This window comes from Chaetodon auriga, chromosome 15 (genome assembly GCF_051107435.1).
Source record: "Chaetodon auriga isolate fChaAug3 chromosome 15, fChaAug3.hap1, whole genome shotgun sequence".
In the NCBI taxonomy this organism is placed as follows: Eukaryota; Metazoa; Chordata; class Actinopteri; order Chaetodontiformes; family Chaetodontidae; genus Chaetodon; species Chaetodon auriga.
In genome coordinates, this window is record NC_135088.1 from 6,573,357 (window position 1) to 6,588,782 (window position 15,426).

At 40.9% G+C, this 15,426-nt stretch overlaps 1 protein-coding gene across 1 annotated transcript; it reads left to right on the forward strand.

Annotated features, from left to right (window-relative positions):
• Positions 1–6,152: 6,152 nt before the first annotated feature.
• On the forward strand, positions 6,153–15,111 carry vdac1 (voltage-dependent anion channel 1). Its single transcript, XM_076751133.1, has 9 exons — positions 6,153–6,249; positions 8,629–8,698; positions 10,026–10,075; positions 10,339–10,491; positions 10,702–10,754; positions 11,347–11,574; positions 12,430–12,580; positions 13,472–13,529; positions 13,951–15,111. The coding sequence occupies exons 2-9, from the start codon at positions 8,632–8,634 to the stop codon at positions 14,040–14,042; spliced, it is 852 nt and encodes a 283-aa protein (XP_076607248.1). The 5' UTR covers positions 6,153–6,249; positions 8,629–8,631; the 3' UTR covers positions 14,043–15,111.
• Positions 15,112–15,426: the final 315 nt, after the last annotated feature.

A 15,426-nucleotide genomic window follows, 5' to 3' on the forward strand; every position in this document is an offset into this window, starting at 1 on the left:
TGGGCAACATGAGCACTATTGGGCAATGCTGCAGCGTCACCTCAGTTTCCACAGAACAAGGCGGCAGGTGGCTGCGCGAACATGGCAGTGATTATCAGCACATCTCTGCCAGGCAGATACTGAGAAAGTGACTGTTAACCAGCTTACGCTACATTTCCTTGGACGCCATGAATGAGAGATAAAGATCGCTGCATCTGCTACGTACGTGCCACACACAGACGCTACATGTCTCTCTCTCTCTCTCTCTCTCTCTCTCACACACACACACACACACACACACACACACACAAACATACATGAACACACAATCACAGTGAGAATGAGTCACCGCTCCACAGCAGCACCCTGACCACAGCTGAGTCTTGACATTTTCTCATGCCTCCAGTCTATTTACCAAAGTTCAGACAGGAAGGACGCATCTCTCCCTCTTCCTATCACGTCAACCACTTATAAACAGTGACGCTCATCAAAACAAAAAACACAAACAAATGCACAAATTTTTATTTTTGTGTCGTGTCAAGTGAAAGCCACGATGACAAACCGCTCGTGTCCAACTCGTTTTCCACTTTGAAGTGAACTTCCGCAACCGAGCAACCACCTGATTTTCCCATAGACTCCTACGACTTTATACAACTTCACAGTTTTTGGAGGAATGAGACAAACTCATATTGCTTCTGATTCACTTTGAGATTTTTCACAGGAGAACAATGCCTCACTGATCCCAGTCTCAACAAACGTGAAGAGGAAGAACAACTGACAGCCAACAGATCTTTATTGTTCAGTGAAACACATTCACTTTGTTTCTTTTTCTAGACGTTACGTCAGCGGGCTTGTCACAGGACAACTTGTGGTTTGTTATTTAAACGGAGCGAAGAGCGATCGGCGCGTTATTATCGGCTACAGTTAACTGACTGGCTCATTTATTTCATAAATAAAAGCAAACTATGAAGTCAGCTCAGGGATGTGCATGTGCTATTCCCAATTTATTCCATTGTTTATATTTTATTTAAACTTTTTAAGATGAGCAATTATGTCCTGACATGTCTTTCATCAGTGGTCTCACAGAAGGATGTTGGAGATTTTGTTGTGATGTTTTATGAGTCCTGACCTGCACAAGTATTTCTTTCGTCTGACTATGAAAGACGTCAGTTCCTCACATGAAAACCATGCGTCGGTAGTTTTCATTTTGATTCTTTTGGACTGCTCCCAGTTGGACCTGTCATCTCTTCCACCGTCCCGTTTGATGGCAGAAATCCCTCCAAATTTGAGGGAGTGGAAACTTCGAACTATTAAATCTTTTACTAAAACCTCTTAAGCGCGCCGAATGTTGCATTTGATCCCAGAGAAATGAAGGTAAAAAGGTTACTGGTCTCAGACTGTTTGAGCACAAGGACATGAGTGAAGTGATTTATTTCCCTGTATTAAGCAGACGCTGGGTTATGGACTTCCACTCTTGAGCTGGAAAAAGCAGCAGCAGCATGCAGTGAAGTCACTGACTCATAAGAGAGGGTTTGGGATGGATGGATGGAGGGAAGTGGGAGAGGTGGAGGAGTTTGGACCCTGTGTGAACCACTGAAATTCAAAAAAAAGGAAAAATAAAGATGACATACTGCCTTATTTATCCATATGTTGTGAATTATGGCATCTGTTTACAATTTATTTTATTTACTTTGGTATTGCTTGGCCTGGGTTGATTAACATTTTCTGTTGTGTTTGTTGTCTTCTGGAGCAGGATTTGATTGGCACTCGGTGACGGCTGTTTGAAGTGAGCGTAGCGCTGGCTTTGAAGCTTGGGGGATGAAAGCAGAGCATCCAGATATGACTCGAGGATAATCTAGAAATGAATTTTGGCTGCCTCTGAAGGCGACCGACAGGCGACAAACATGTTACTAGTTGTTGATTAAATGTTACTTGAGATTCAGTGATGCAAGGACATAAAACAGAGATGGAAACTTTTAAATACACGTCAGGAAATAAGTTAAATGTGTTTGTTTAATGGCAACAAGCTGTGGATGTCGGAGAATGCGTAAAGGATGAGCTATCTGCTCATCTGTCATGAGGCAGCTCCTTTTATTTATAAGCCATGCTGTTATGACTAAAATTAATGTTATTAACCAGTTTTTCCCACCATAGCTGCCTTCAGCATGCTGAAAACACTAAATTCACTGAAAAACATTTTATATTGATGTTGCTTCATGTGTCAAAAACTGCAGTCCTGTAAGAAAAAAAATCTGTAATAAAGCCAGTCGGCACTGTTTGAAGAATGATCCAAAAAGTAACACTTGAAGTTTTTAAGTCTTTTAAACAGCAGATATGTCTGTCTGCTGCAGCTTGTTACAGGTAAAAGTCACTTAAGTCAATAGTTTAGTGACAGGAGAGGTACACTAATCCGCATTTAATATTCAATGTACTTAAAAAAAATACATGTTCAATATAAAGTCCTCCTGGCAAGTGAAAAAATATGTTTGGCTTTGACGTTTTTCTCTCTAAGTTAATCTTGTAAACTAAATGTTTTGCATGTTAATCCTTTCCCATAAAGAATCGAGCAAATGCGGCTCTGACAAAATGTTTTTCAGCTGAATATTCTGCTTGCAGTTGAGTCCTATGCTGCATAAACTGGAAACACTCGAGTCAAGCAAATGAAATACACCTCACAACACACTAAAACATTACAGGACATTACATTTTACTTAAAGATGACAAGTATGATGAGGGATATTGTGTGAATCTTGAATTTGTCAGAACAATGGCTCAAAATCTGGTCAACATATTTTGTCACTTTCCAGTGAAAGCCTCCTTCAGATACACTGAATGAGAGCTGATTGGGTTCAGATTCTATTATTTTTTTAAGCTGAATAAACCATTTATTCAGCTGCTGGATTAAATGACAAAATCTGAACACTGGGCTGTTTTTCCTCATGAAAATCTGGTGTTTTGGAGATGAATTTTTTTTCGTATGACAGAGGCAAAAATGCTGTTTTGATCAGAATTTTTAGCATATTCTAAACCGCTGCAAAATAAATTAATCCTAACCCACAAATTGATGAAAAAATGAAGATTTATATTCAAAATGTTGCTGAAACACTGCATAAATTACGCTGCGGATAACGTCTTGAATCAAAATTTGATTCTTAAAACAGGCAGAGGTGAAGTCTGCTGCTAAGCCTCGGAGCGTTCATTTCTCTGAAATACTCAACTTACTGGCAGTGCTGAGTTTCTCACACTGTTACCACCACTGACATCTACTGGCTGCAACGGATCACAGCCTCTCATATTCAACCCAGCCACTGACAGATTTGTGATTTTTTTTTTTTAGTTTTATGACAGAAACAGAAACTTAGTCGCTGCAGGATCCTGTTTTGTTTCCTCTGTTTAGAAGGTAGAAAGGTTGTTTCTACAGGTTTTTACCCTCAAACTGTTGACAGATAGACAGATAAAGTGTTTGGTTGGTGCCTCGCTGTAATTTCCTGATCAGTCATTTACTTGCTTTTATGTCACGTGAGTTCAATGACCTCTCTTATATCAGGAGGGGGAAGTTTTATTAGTCACTGGTTTGAGTTTTTGTTAATTTCGTCATTTTGATTCTGGTAAATAGACATGTACAGTCCTTATGAGTGTGTAGGCACACAAAAAGAGAAATATCATATCAGAGGTGAGCGTACATCAAAGCAAAAAAAAAAAAAAAGTAGAAATGAAATTATCTCGGGGTGAACGAGGTACAGCAGGAGGTGCCTCATTCTCAGCTTTTTGCTGCCAGCTGTTGCAAAGGAAGTGCCTTCAGGTTTTGGCAACGTTCCCTTAACTCAACCACACTGCTGCCTTTCTGCGAAATCCTGCACACAAAATTAAACAAAACTGCAAAACATTTCATAGCCCAGCTTTGCATTCACCACCAGGAGAGTGAGGCAAGACAAGCTCGCTTTCCACACACTCCACACATGTGAGTATACGACCAGCAGTGGAAAGTAACAAACATTTACCCAAGTACTGCTCTGTACTATAATTTGAGGTACTTGCATTAAATCCATTTTCTGCTACTTGACAATTCTATTCCTTAACATGTCAGAGGGAAACGTGCTTTTTACTCCACTATGTTTGTTTGGCAACTTAAGTTGTTACTTCAGATTAATAATACAAAATATAATGAACAAATAAATCATAATATTGTAGATTAAGATAAAATTTTATTTATTCCCATGTGAAATTCAGAAGCTACCCCGCAGACAAAATATGTAAAGTCCAATAATATGATATACATTATTCTGAAATGGGTCATTTTACATTTTGGTACTTTAAATAATTTAATGCCAATACTTTTGTCCTTTCTCTTAAGAAAAGATTCAGTGCAGCATTTTGACCTGTAACAGAATATTTCCACACTGTGACTGACCTGCCTTTTAAATCTGATGTTTGTTTAATGATGTGAGCCTGAAAATGTGACCAATGTTATTTAAAATAACATCCTTAAAAAAATGAAATGAAACGTGAATTTGATTCTCATAGAAATATTGTGATCTGGTTTAATTCACCTCATGATAACGAATCATTGTTAAAAGATTTATTTTAACAAATTACTGTTAAAAGACTTGTTAAAATCTGTTAATAATCATCCTTGTGACAAAGGTGTTAAAGTCAGATTGTTAAAAAAACAAACAAACATTTATTGTACAATGTGAACAAAAGCTGTCCACATAATTATGTGAAGGGGCATATTTATTTGGTGTTAATTCAGTTGTAATATTAATATTATATTTGACACATAAACCTAATTCAGACCTTTATTAGAGAAAAGCACTATAAACAAATTCAACAAAATGTACTTAAGGTATCAGAAGTGGACATACTCATTATGCAGCAGAGTAATCATCTCAGGATTTGTGTATATAAAATATATTTATATGTATAAAATATAAAACTATTAACTAGCTAACTTATGTACTGTGTATACTTTATATATTGTTGGGTTGTTGAATATGTAACAGCAGCATCATATTTCATAAATGGAACACCTATTTTTTACATAAAATGTGAATCTGAAAATAACCAGTAACTATAGGTGTCAAGTAAGTGTAGCAGACTAAAATGTAGCTGCATCATTTGCCTCTGAAATGTGAAAAGTAGCAGAAAATCAGTGTACCTCAAAACTGTACTCATGTACTTGAGTAAATGTACTATTTTTTATTTATTTATTTATTTATTTATTTATTTATTTTTAACACTATAATCAGTTAAGAGATCCCACTGGATTGTTTGTCATTGTTTGTCATTTCACTGTAATCCTCTCAATTTCATCTCCAGATGTGATGTAACATTACAGCTGTTCAGATCTCTCCTCTGTCCGGGGACAGTTTGTGTAAACTGCACGATGCGATGAGACTTGTGGTGAAGGTGCCGAAAGCTGATCTCCAGTCAGCTATTAACCGCATTTTTTTCAGCGGTGCCGCAGGAGTTGCGTGCTGCCAGGTGTAAACTGCGCCTGCGTCAAGGTAATGCACAGCCGATACCAGAGATAATGCGGAAAAACGACATGTTTCACTTTTTACTATTTCCGGTTTCGGGTATTAACTCGTGTGCTTCGCTTCTGTTAATACAACATGAATTTTGCCTGCCTATTCCTTTAAAAGAGCTTTGTTTTCCTCTCCTTTTGTAACAATAAGCTGCTTTTGGGCTGAAGTAACACTTCATCAGGTTGGTACTGTAATAGCGGAGTAAGTTGTCATCTAAAATACACCGTGTAAACAAGATTTTACTTCAGTAAAAGTAAAGAAGCATCAGCATATAAACAAAAAAGCAATTAACGTGATGTGATGTGATTTGTAATTAATGGTGATTTTACCTATGTACCTAGATTCATAACAATGAATTACAGTTTATAAACTGATAATTTGTTTTGCATGATAAATGGTATTCTGCAAAGTAACTAGTAAGTACAGCTTTCAAATGCAGAGTTTTCCATGTGAAATAAAATAAAGTATAAATTCGGATAAAATGTAAATACTCGGGCAAAGTAAGTAAAGAGAGGAAAGCTTCACTCGGCGTATGTGGGAGCAGCGGACGCTTTCCCGCTCAGTCTGGCTGCGGGTTTGAACCATCTTGCTGTTTGACTGAATGTTGTATCTTTGACGATGACAGGCGGCTGCTGCTGCTTACGTGACTTGTAACGTACGTGACGCCGCACCACCTCCCTCCTTTCTCCTCCCTTTGTGCAGTTGACAAGCCCCTTCTCGGTCAGGACTGGAACACACAGAGGTACGTTATGAATCAATTACAGAAATGTAACCCAGCTGACGTTTTTTTCATTGCGCAGCTCTGTCACTGCTGTCCGCCGACGGACTCTGACCTCCGGATCCCGGAGCTGTCCGTCTCCTCCGTTGATTTTTAACCGGAGTCAGATGCAGCTCGACCTGCAGCAGAGATGCTAGGCCTGATGCTTTTACAAGCCATCTGCTGGCTAGGTTAGCATGGTGGCTAACTGTCTTGCGGTGCGGTCATTTGACAGTGCAGGGGCCGGTGCCCTGTAGTTATTCAGGTAGCAAAGAATAAAGAATCGCAGCTATCGTAAGGTTTTTATCTTCGTGACTACTTTACCGGTTCCCTGCCTGCCAACATGCCATAACGTTACTCACAAGAGACACTTTCCCGCTGTCCGCCTTGATAGCTAGCTCATGCTAATCTATTAGCAGGCGAGGGCAGGGAGATCCTCACCGCACTTCATTGCCTTCATAAACCGCTTTGTCTGACTCAGATCGCCCTTACTGTATTCACTCTAAAGGGAGGCGACGCGTTACATGTCAGTTGTATGTCTATCAACTGACTTTCCCTGAATTTGACTACAACTAAGGTGGTGCTGAAGGACAGTGATAGCTTCCAAACTTAGATGTGACTTTGCGTCCTAGCTAACGTTTCATGAATGGTCCCCATCGTGCTGTGCGATTGATGCCCTCTTGTCTAAGTTGTTCGGTGTAATTGCTGTGTAAAGATGTACTCCTCTTCAATCTAAAGTCATTGCAAGTTTACCCCAGGACATCTTAGTGACAAGACTTTGCAAGCTAGTATAAACACAAGGTTGTCCTACGTCCTCTAACGTACAGCCTGTGACATTTGTGCCTGTGGCCATGCGTGAAAGCCACAACACTACTCGGGCGCAGTGGGGTGTGTTGGCAGACTGTGCATGTGTGTTAGCACAGGGTGGAGGGCTTAGTGGACATTAGTCCATTGCCTGTCCAAGTGCTTCTTTATGACCACAGTACTCCCATGATGACTGGGTTCAGAGGGCTGTCTGCAGGGGGGCCAGAGATGGACATGGGCCGTAGGACATGGTGGATGTAGAGAAACATCTGGGGCCCACATGTGCTAGAGATGCAGTTAGGCTGATGGTAAAACACGAAGGACACAACATAATGATTTAGTATTGAGTATCTGGTGAAATTGAAGCAATTTGAGTTGATCTGTCAGCGGCTGGTAGTTGTTCAGATTTTACAAAGTTCAGTTCCCACCCCGCGTGCAATGCAGAGAATGTATTAGTCATATTATAAGTGGAGCAAAAGGGTGGAGTTGTTGATATAAAGGTTGGGCTCCCCACACACTTGAATGCACAGGTTTGAGGGGAAGAATTGGACAGGAATATTGAAGGCACTGGAGTAAAGATTTTCTGTGGTTCTTTTGGCACTTGGCGGAGTGACTCATTTTGACAGAATCTCCATGTGTTGCTTTCAGACTTCATTGTTCTTTTTTTTTGTGCACAGAAATAGATATCACGATACTGTGGAATAGAAATGTAAATTGAGGAATTGTGAACCTTAAGGTTGCTATAGTATTCAGTTTTCAGTGGTAAACTTCAAATTCCTGTTCTATCTTCTGTCAATATGCACATGTCTGTTATGAATAGGTCTGGGCAACAACTGAACCTTGATAACACTTGTGCTATTGAAAAGTGGAGCCTTCATTTATTCAAATGATGACATGTCTTGCACAACTGGCTGTTCTGGAAAGCGAAGGACAAAGAGGTGCACACATACTGTACATGAGAGCAGCCAGTCCAGCGAGTTAGCAAAGAGTCTGCATTGTCCCTCAGTCTGTGGCCCTCGCTGTTCTTTCGAAACTCTCCGTCTTCCACTTTTGAAACGTAGAATTTGATTTAGTAAAGTTGCTGTAGTGTCGGAAATGACCGTTACCTTTCCGAAAACCTGAAGTAGTTTGAAACAGAAAGTGAGTGCATCGACGGTTTGTTCACAAAGCATGTGATTTGAATGTATTTTTGTGTGTGTGTGTGTGTGTGTGTGTGTCTGTGTGTGTGTGTGTGTGTATACAGTTGTGAGAATCACTGTGTTCCTGTGTGTAGGTCATGTAAGCCAATAGCTTCATCAGATCTGTCCCTTGCCCATCCATCAGTGACCTCCAGTGGCTCTCGCCTTCCTCTTTCAGCAGCACTGCTCTCAGCAGTAAATCACATCTGATCAGTCAGTCTGCTCCTCTGCTACAGCGTGGTTACTGTGTCTTTCCCTCTGCTGTTACTGGGGGCTCCGTCTGTCAGCAGCAGGGATGTTATTTTTCACACAGGCTGTTGTATTTTTTTCTTTTCTGCCTTGTTTGTAGTCACAGCCTTTGTCATCCTCTTTCTCTTTGCAGACAATGGCTGTACCTCCCACCTACGTTGACCTTGGAAAGTCTGCCAAAGATGTTTTTACCAAGGGATACGGTAAGCACCAATCAAGCTACCATACTCACTTATTTAATCAACATTTACACTAGTATGATATAGAAGAAAATGTTGTGGAAAGCAATAAAATACTACCATGATGTACAGCTCATGAGAATGAGAATGGATGGTACTCGATGGTACTTAATATATTGTCAGAGAGCAGAAATCAGTCTCTGTACTATGTATTAAATAATAGAAATGAATCCATGTAATAAAGTGAATGGAGTCTAAGCCACTTTATAACACAGAAACTGCAGAAGCATGCAGTATGAACACACATGTTTTTATTTAATCATAAGACATGATTAAAGAGTTGACGAAACATTTTCCCTTTGAGGGCCAAAACTGAAACAGAAGCAAGCGCCTTTGCATTGTATTGTTGGGATGCAAAATGGTACGAGGATCCCAGGCTCCCTTAATTGACTGACTTCCTAAATAATAAATACTTAGGGATAATACATATTTAAAGAGTATTTTTCCCTCACAAAAAATAAAACAGCACAAACGTTGATTTATATTATCCATCTGCTCCACACTGAACCTTATATAGGGCCAACTTTGGACTGCGGGACCCACTGCGGGCAGCCCTGTTTTATAGCTTTCTATTAGCTGAACACATGTCGAGGAGTAGTTCAGAGCCTGCACTTAAAGTGGATGTCCTTAGGGTGTGTTTTGTGTGTACACACAGCTGTTCTCCAAGGGTTACTGAATGATGTCCGCTCGGTACCAAGGGAGTTCCTGATTGACTCATATTTACCATGAACTTGGAGGATGAATCACTGTGGGTTTCACTGCACATAAACATGAGCCTGGAGATCTCTGGGTCATGTGAGGTGTGGTTGGGTGAAATCGATTGATGGATGTGATAATGCTGGGCATGGTCAGGACTGGGCCTTCAGGCTCGAGCCAGGATCTGTTTAACCAACCTTGTAGCTATTATTCATAACTGACAGCACTAATGTTCTCACAGTCTACATCGAATCAATACACACATTCAGTCAGTGTCATATGAATGACTTTAAACATACTCTGGAGGCTGATAGATGGCTGTTTCACAGACACCAATCAATAACTTGATTTGATGTCTTTTAAAGTATCTAAAGGGTTACTTTAAGAGTGTATTAATACAATTACAATAGAACAGAATTTTGCACCGTTAGGTTTAATAGTATTGGCACCAAAGTAGTACTTGTTTTGAGGGCCATCTAGGTATTAAGAAGCCTGGGTCACTTCATAATGAAATGTGGTTGTTATTATTAGACGGTAGATCTGTATTGTCATCTGGACATCCTTTTGATCTCTTATTAAATGTTGTCTGTTTCAGGCTTTGGGCTCATCAAGCTGGACTTGAAAACAAAGTCTGAGAATGGACTGGTAAGTCGTTGCCAGTCATTATCAGTTTATCTGAGCTGCCATGCCAGACTGCAGCTGTCCGATCATAGCTGAAGAGGCTCCGGGCTGATAATTAGGTGCCTGGTTATCTGATCGCCTGAACGCTGCCAGGACACCTTGGCCTCTGCAACCTGACTGCTAACTTTTTTTTTGAATGGAGTTTGAGAAGATGCTGTATCAAAACAGTCACATATGTTGTATATCTTAGTTTATATCAGCCTTAAGTCAAATACTGTCTTCTGCAGGAGTTCACCAGCACAGGCTCTGCCAACACCGAGACCAGCAAGGTCGCAGGGTCCCTGGAGACCAAGTACAAATGGTCAGAGCATGGACTGACCTTCACAGAGAAGTGGAACACCGACAACACCCTGGGGACCGAGATCACCCTTGAAGACCAGGTTGGTGATGGGGTGTGGTGATTTCAGTTGCTAGGTGTGGTAACATGCAGCCGTATCTCTGTATTCACTGATGCCTGTGGGTGTGGGTGGGTGCCGTTTGCCTTGTTGTGAATTGGACTGTAGTTTCATCTGATGAGCGAGTAATGCTAAAGTTAATCAGTTTAAACTGAACCTTCATTTTTGTGTGCTAAATCTTTACCTTTTCCACAGTTGGCCAAGGGGCTGAAGCTGACATTCGATTCCTCCTTCTCGCCGAACACTGGGTAGGAACAGCTGAATATGTTTTTTAAAGGTTAATAAAATGACCTTACAGCAGGTTGAGTCAGCAGTTTGTCTGAAATCTTTCTGTTGGTAATTGGCCAATGGTAATTTACATTTCCTGGGTCAGTTTTTGATGTGTACTCCTTGATGTCTGCTGGTTGCACATGAGGGAAAGACAGCAGAGCCTGATGTAGGAAGAAAGAAAGAAAGAAAGAAAGAAAGTAGCTTGTAAGCTACTTGGCCAATAAAAAAAAAAACATTGTTAGCTAACATACGATAAGGTTGCATGGTCTGTTTAAATCAGTGCATCAGTGAACCTTGCACAACTGCCAACTAGCTAACGTTAGCTGGCTAGCTCTTAAATGTGGGTAAATAAATAAAGGGCACATTGCAAGGAACACTGGTAAAAGACATTTTTGTCACACTGTATCTAAAAATGGCTTTAAGTCAGTGTGACTAAATAGTTGCACTGTTTAATTGATAAACTACACTTCTTTTTTAATTTCGCTGCCTCAGCTGTGTGATGTTTCTTGTTCTGGGAAAAGTGGACTTCTGACAATAACAGCCTCTTCTCTCTCCTCAATATCTTGCCAGCAAGAAGAGCGGCAAGATCAAGACGGGCTACAAGTGCGACCACATCAACCTTGGCTGTGACGTCAACTACGACATCAATGGCACAGCCATCCACGGTGCAGCAGTGGTGGGCTACGAAGGCTGGCTGGCCGGCTACCAGATGACTTTCGAGGCTGGCAGGAACAGGATCACCCAGAGCAACTTTGCGGTTGGGTTCAAGACTGATGAGTTCCAGCTCCATACAAATGTGTAAGACTACATGAAGCAGCAATTTGTCATGACTAGTGTGCATTCTTCCATTGTACCATACACGACACATTTCTAATGTAACCAGCGTGGCTTCTCCAACTCATTTAAATTTAAGGTGGCAAGGAGAGTAAATATATATACCTTCATGATACTGATGCTACCTTTATGCTTGAATCTAAAGCTGAGCTGGTGAGAGAAAAAGTTGTAGTAAAAGCTGCACTGAAGTGTTTCTGAATAAGCACTCAGACACAGCCTCAGTCTGTCTTGCATGCATTAAATTAAACAGAAGTCCCAGGCTAAAAGTTCTGAGTCCAGATGACTGACCTTGACCAGACAGAAGTCCTCAAACTGTTTTCTTGTCCCTGTCTGGCTGACTAACTCGTCGCCCATTTGGCTACCTGCCGGGCACCCAGCTGCCTGGCAGTTATTTTTACAGCCAGGTGATGGGATTTACTATATTACAAGTGAGGTGTAGTGAATGGTTGGCAGGCAGAACGGGCCTCAGTGAAAAGGCAGTGTGAGAGAGTGAGACAGAGGGAGGGACAGGCCACAGTGTGAGTCTTGTTTCCCACTGTGCCCCTGGCCAAGCCTGTCTGTTTCAGTCTACAGCTGAAGTGCTTATGTGAGGTCAGACAAAGTGTAATTTAAGCTTTACATCAGCGACAGTGCATCCATCTGAGGAGCTCTTTAACAGGCACGCAAAATAGCAAATAAGCTATCCTTTGTTTACAAAACACAAAACCTTAATTTATCCATTTGAGGGGGAAAATATCACCTTTAGGGTGCAACATGAAGTTACAGTCACAGTCAGTCACAGTTACAGTACATATATACCAATGTGCTCTTAACCCTCAGGAACGATGGCACTGAGTTTGGTGGTTCCATCTACCAGAAGGTGAATGACCAGCTGGAGACAGCCGTCAACCTGGCCTGGACTGCCGGAAACAGCAACACCCGCTTTGGCATCGCTGCCAAGTATCAGATTGATCCTGATGCATCCTTCTCTGTGAGTAGTGTGTAACCTGTAGTAGTAGTCGTAGTATTCGTAGTAGTAGTAGCAGCAGTAGTAGTAGTTGTTGTTGTTGTTGTAGTGTGTAGTAACATTTTTTTACATAATTACAGTGTTACTTTATTGGTTCCTATTGGGACTGTGTCAACCTGTCCCCCCTTCACAAGGAATTCATGGTTCAGGGTGAGGTTCCAAAACTTGCCTCTAAAACCGACAGTTAGAGTCTTGCAGTGCAGAGGCCCAGAGGCCAGTGAAAGCAGCTGCTTGAACCCAGGCAGAAAGCATATTTCCTTTTTGTTTTTTGTTTTCGAACTGAGGAGACATTGTTGGTGTCTGTAATGGGAACCAAGATGCACTGTGACTCGTCATGATGTCGCTCCATTCAGATCTAGGTCACAGTCTTTGCTGCGTGTCCTGCCAGACTGACCAGCTTGAAAGAATGGTTGCAAGTCCATGTGAATACATTACGTTCAGTTGGGCATGAGAGAAGCCTCATCCCAGCCAAAGTGGCCAATAGGAGGAGTCTGTTTGCTACAGAAGGGCCCAGGCTAATTTGGTCCTGTCTATCACATTAGTCCTTAAATCCCACGTGGAGCAGAGCCAATTAGTGTGAATGTTTGTTTGTTAGTGCAATCATATGTATTTTATACAACTCTTAGTAACATGTTAGTAAAGCAGCCAACATGTCATTCTGAAATGAAAATGTTTCAGTGGTGACGCTTTTGAATCACAGTATCAGTTTCAGAATTCAGTATGAATCACAGTTTAGATTTTGTTAACATTTTGCTTGGAACAGGCCATAAATTACCCAGCATCAGCATGAAAAATTGAACCTGTTGCTAATATGTGTTATTCTCTGTATGATTTTCATCTGTGGTTCCCATGCAGGCCAAGGTGAACAACTCCAGCCTTGTGGGCCTGGGCTACACTCAGACACTGAAGCCAGGTGAGTGCAGTCTGTGTATATAAGTGTCCAGTGCTTAAATGGGCCAAAACACCAACCTATTAGAATTAAGTCAGGGCATTAAGGCTTAAACTCATATTATTCTATGCTGATGCCCAGCTGAAATTAGAACAGTTATTAGAAGAGCTGCGAAGGGTCATTTATAACTAACAACTTCAATTTCTCAAGGGTAAACAACAATAGCAACATTACAGAAAGATGGGGGTTTGAAGTTGAAGGCTGGGGAAAACTGATGTTGAGTGTTAGAGGTGGGATCTTCAGTAAACAAAGAATACAGTCGTATAATAAGCAACATGTGTAGATGAAATACTGTTTCAGACTGTTTGGTGGATTAAGTAGTAAAAAATGTATATACACGTTTTTATACTATGCATGGCTCATCGTGAGGCGTCTGTTTCTGCAGGCATCAAGCTGACGCTCTCTGCTCTCCTCGACGGCAAGAACATCAACGCTGGTGGCCACAAGCTTGGTCTGGGCCTCGAGTTCCAGGCGTAGGATGATGAGGCATCTCCCAGCACACACACATTCCCGACCAAAAAAAAAAAAAAAGAAAAAGAAAAGGAAAAAAAAATCCAAATCCTTTATTGATTAGCTAGCCCCTCACAAAACCCGTTTCCCTTAGACGTGCTACAGCTGGAATCAAGGCAGCATCAAGGTCAAATCGTCCTCGTGACGATCTACCACTTTTAAAGGACCACTTTAAGGGAACACATATTTTGACAACAATGAGCTAAGTTCAGAACAAAACTACAACCATTCAACGGAAAGTTTTATCTTGAATTGTGTAGCTTGCAAGGGAAAAGGTAGCCTTGAGTACATTCAGGTTGGCCTCACTCTTTGTCATTTCACTACATTCATTCACAATGCTTTAATTTGTGTGTCTCTCTCTGCTTTCCAATGCAGATAAAAGGGAAAATCAAAACTAGATCAGCCCAAAATGAATTAAGGGCTCGACACAGTCAGCGCACAGTTTACCGGTTCCACCACCAGATGGTGCTGTTGCATAGCGCCATCAAGCACTCCTTGCTCAAAAGTTGTAGTGGTGAAGTTACGAAATACAATAGTTTTATTTTCACACTTCTGCACCGGAGAGCTCCAGTGTCTGTCTTGATATATTATACAATGGGAAGGGTTAGTTGTCCCTGATGTAAGCAGCTGTCAGTAGCTCTAAGAGACACTACACCCCGATGTGTACATTCTGTGTTTTCGTCTCACATGTTTATTGTGTCTGTGCATTTGGTGTGAAACATGTCTTTTGTTACATATAGCAAAAAGAATCTTATTTTATTGATTGACAGTCTTGCATAGTTAAATCCACCTGTGAAGTCTTACGAAGGCAATGACGTCGATTCTTTCTGGTGGAGCAAATGAAAGGAAAACCTATGATGCGCACAGATGAACTTCTCTGGATAACAGTTACAGTACTTCTCTGAAGGAGGATGAAAAGAATAAATACAGTGGACAGGAAATGGTAGTCTTCCACAACTGGTTATGGGAATCATGCTTAGTGTACTTGACAGTATTGTTATTCCCTGAATTAAATAAAGAACATCATGAACCAGTTTGTGATTGTATTTGTTTCTTTTTTTTGACACACAGTGACCTGTATCCATAATGGTAACTTAAACCCACGTTCATTTAAGTTCCTTGAAAACACTTGAATAAATGTTCATTTAAGACAGCTGACAATGAGTTAAGTGTTTATTGGCTGGAATGAATATTTAATTATATATTTTTGACTATGTCAGGAATGAAAACTGAGGCTGTACTTGGCGATTAAAACAATACCTTGTCAAGAACCCTGAATATATACAGAAGGTCAACTCTTGTATGGATAGTCCTCAACCATGTTCTGGTTGAACTCCTGCAGATCTCTTTA

Bases quoted from the DNA above. Each gene is read 5' to 3' on its own strand.
- vdac1 (XM_076751133.1), top strand. From the start codon at position 8,632: ATGGCTGTACCTCCCACCTACGTTGACCTTGGAAAGTCTGCCAAAGAT. The intron at 10,492-10,701 runs GTTGGTGATGGG...CCTTTTCCACAG, and splicing joins AGATCACCCTTGAAGACCAG to TTGGCCAAGGGGCTGAAGCT. The intron at 10,755-11,346 runs GTAGGAACAGCT...ATATCTTGCCAG, and splicing joins TCCTTCTCGCCGAACACTGG to CAAGAAGAGCGGCAAGATCA.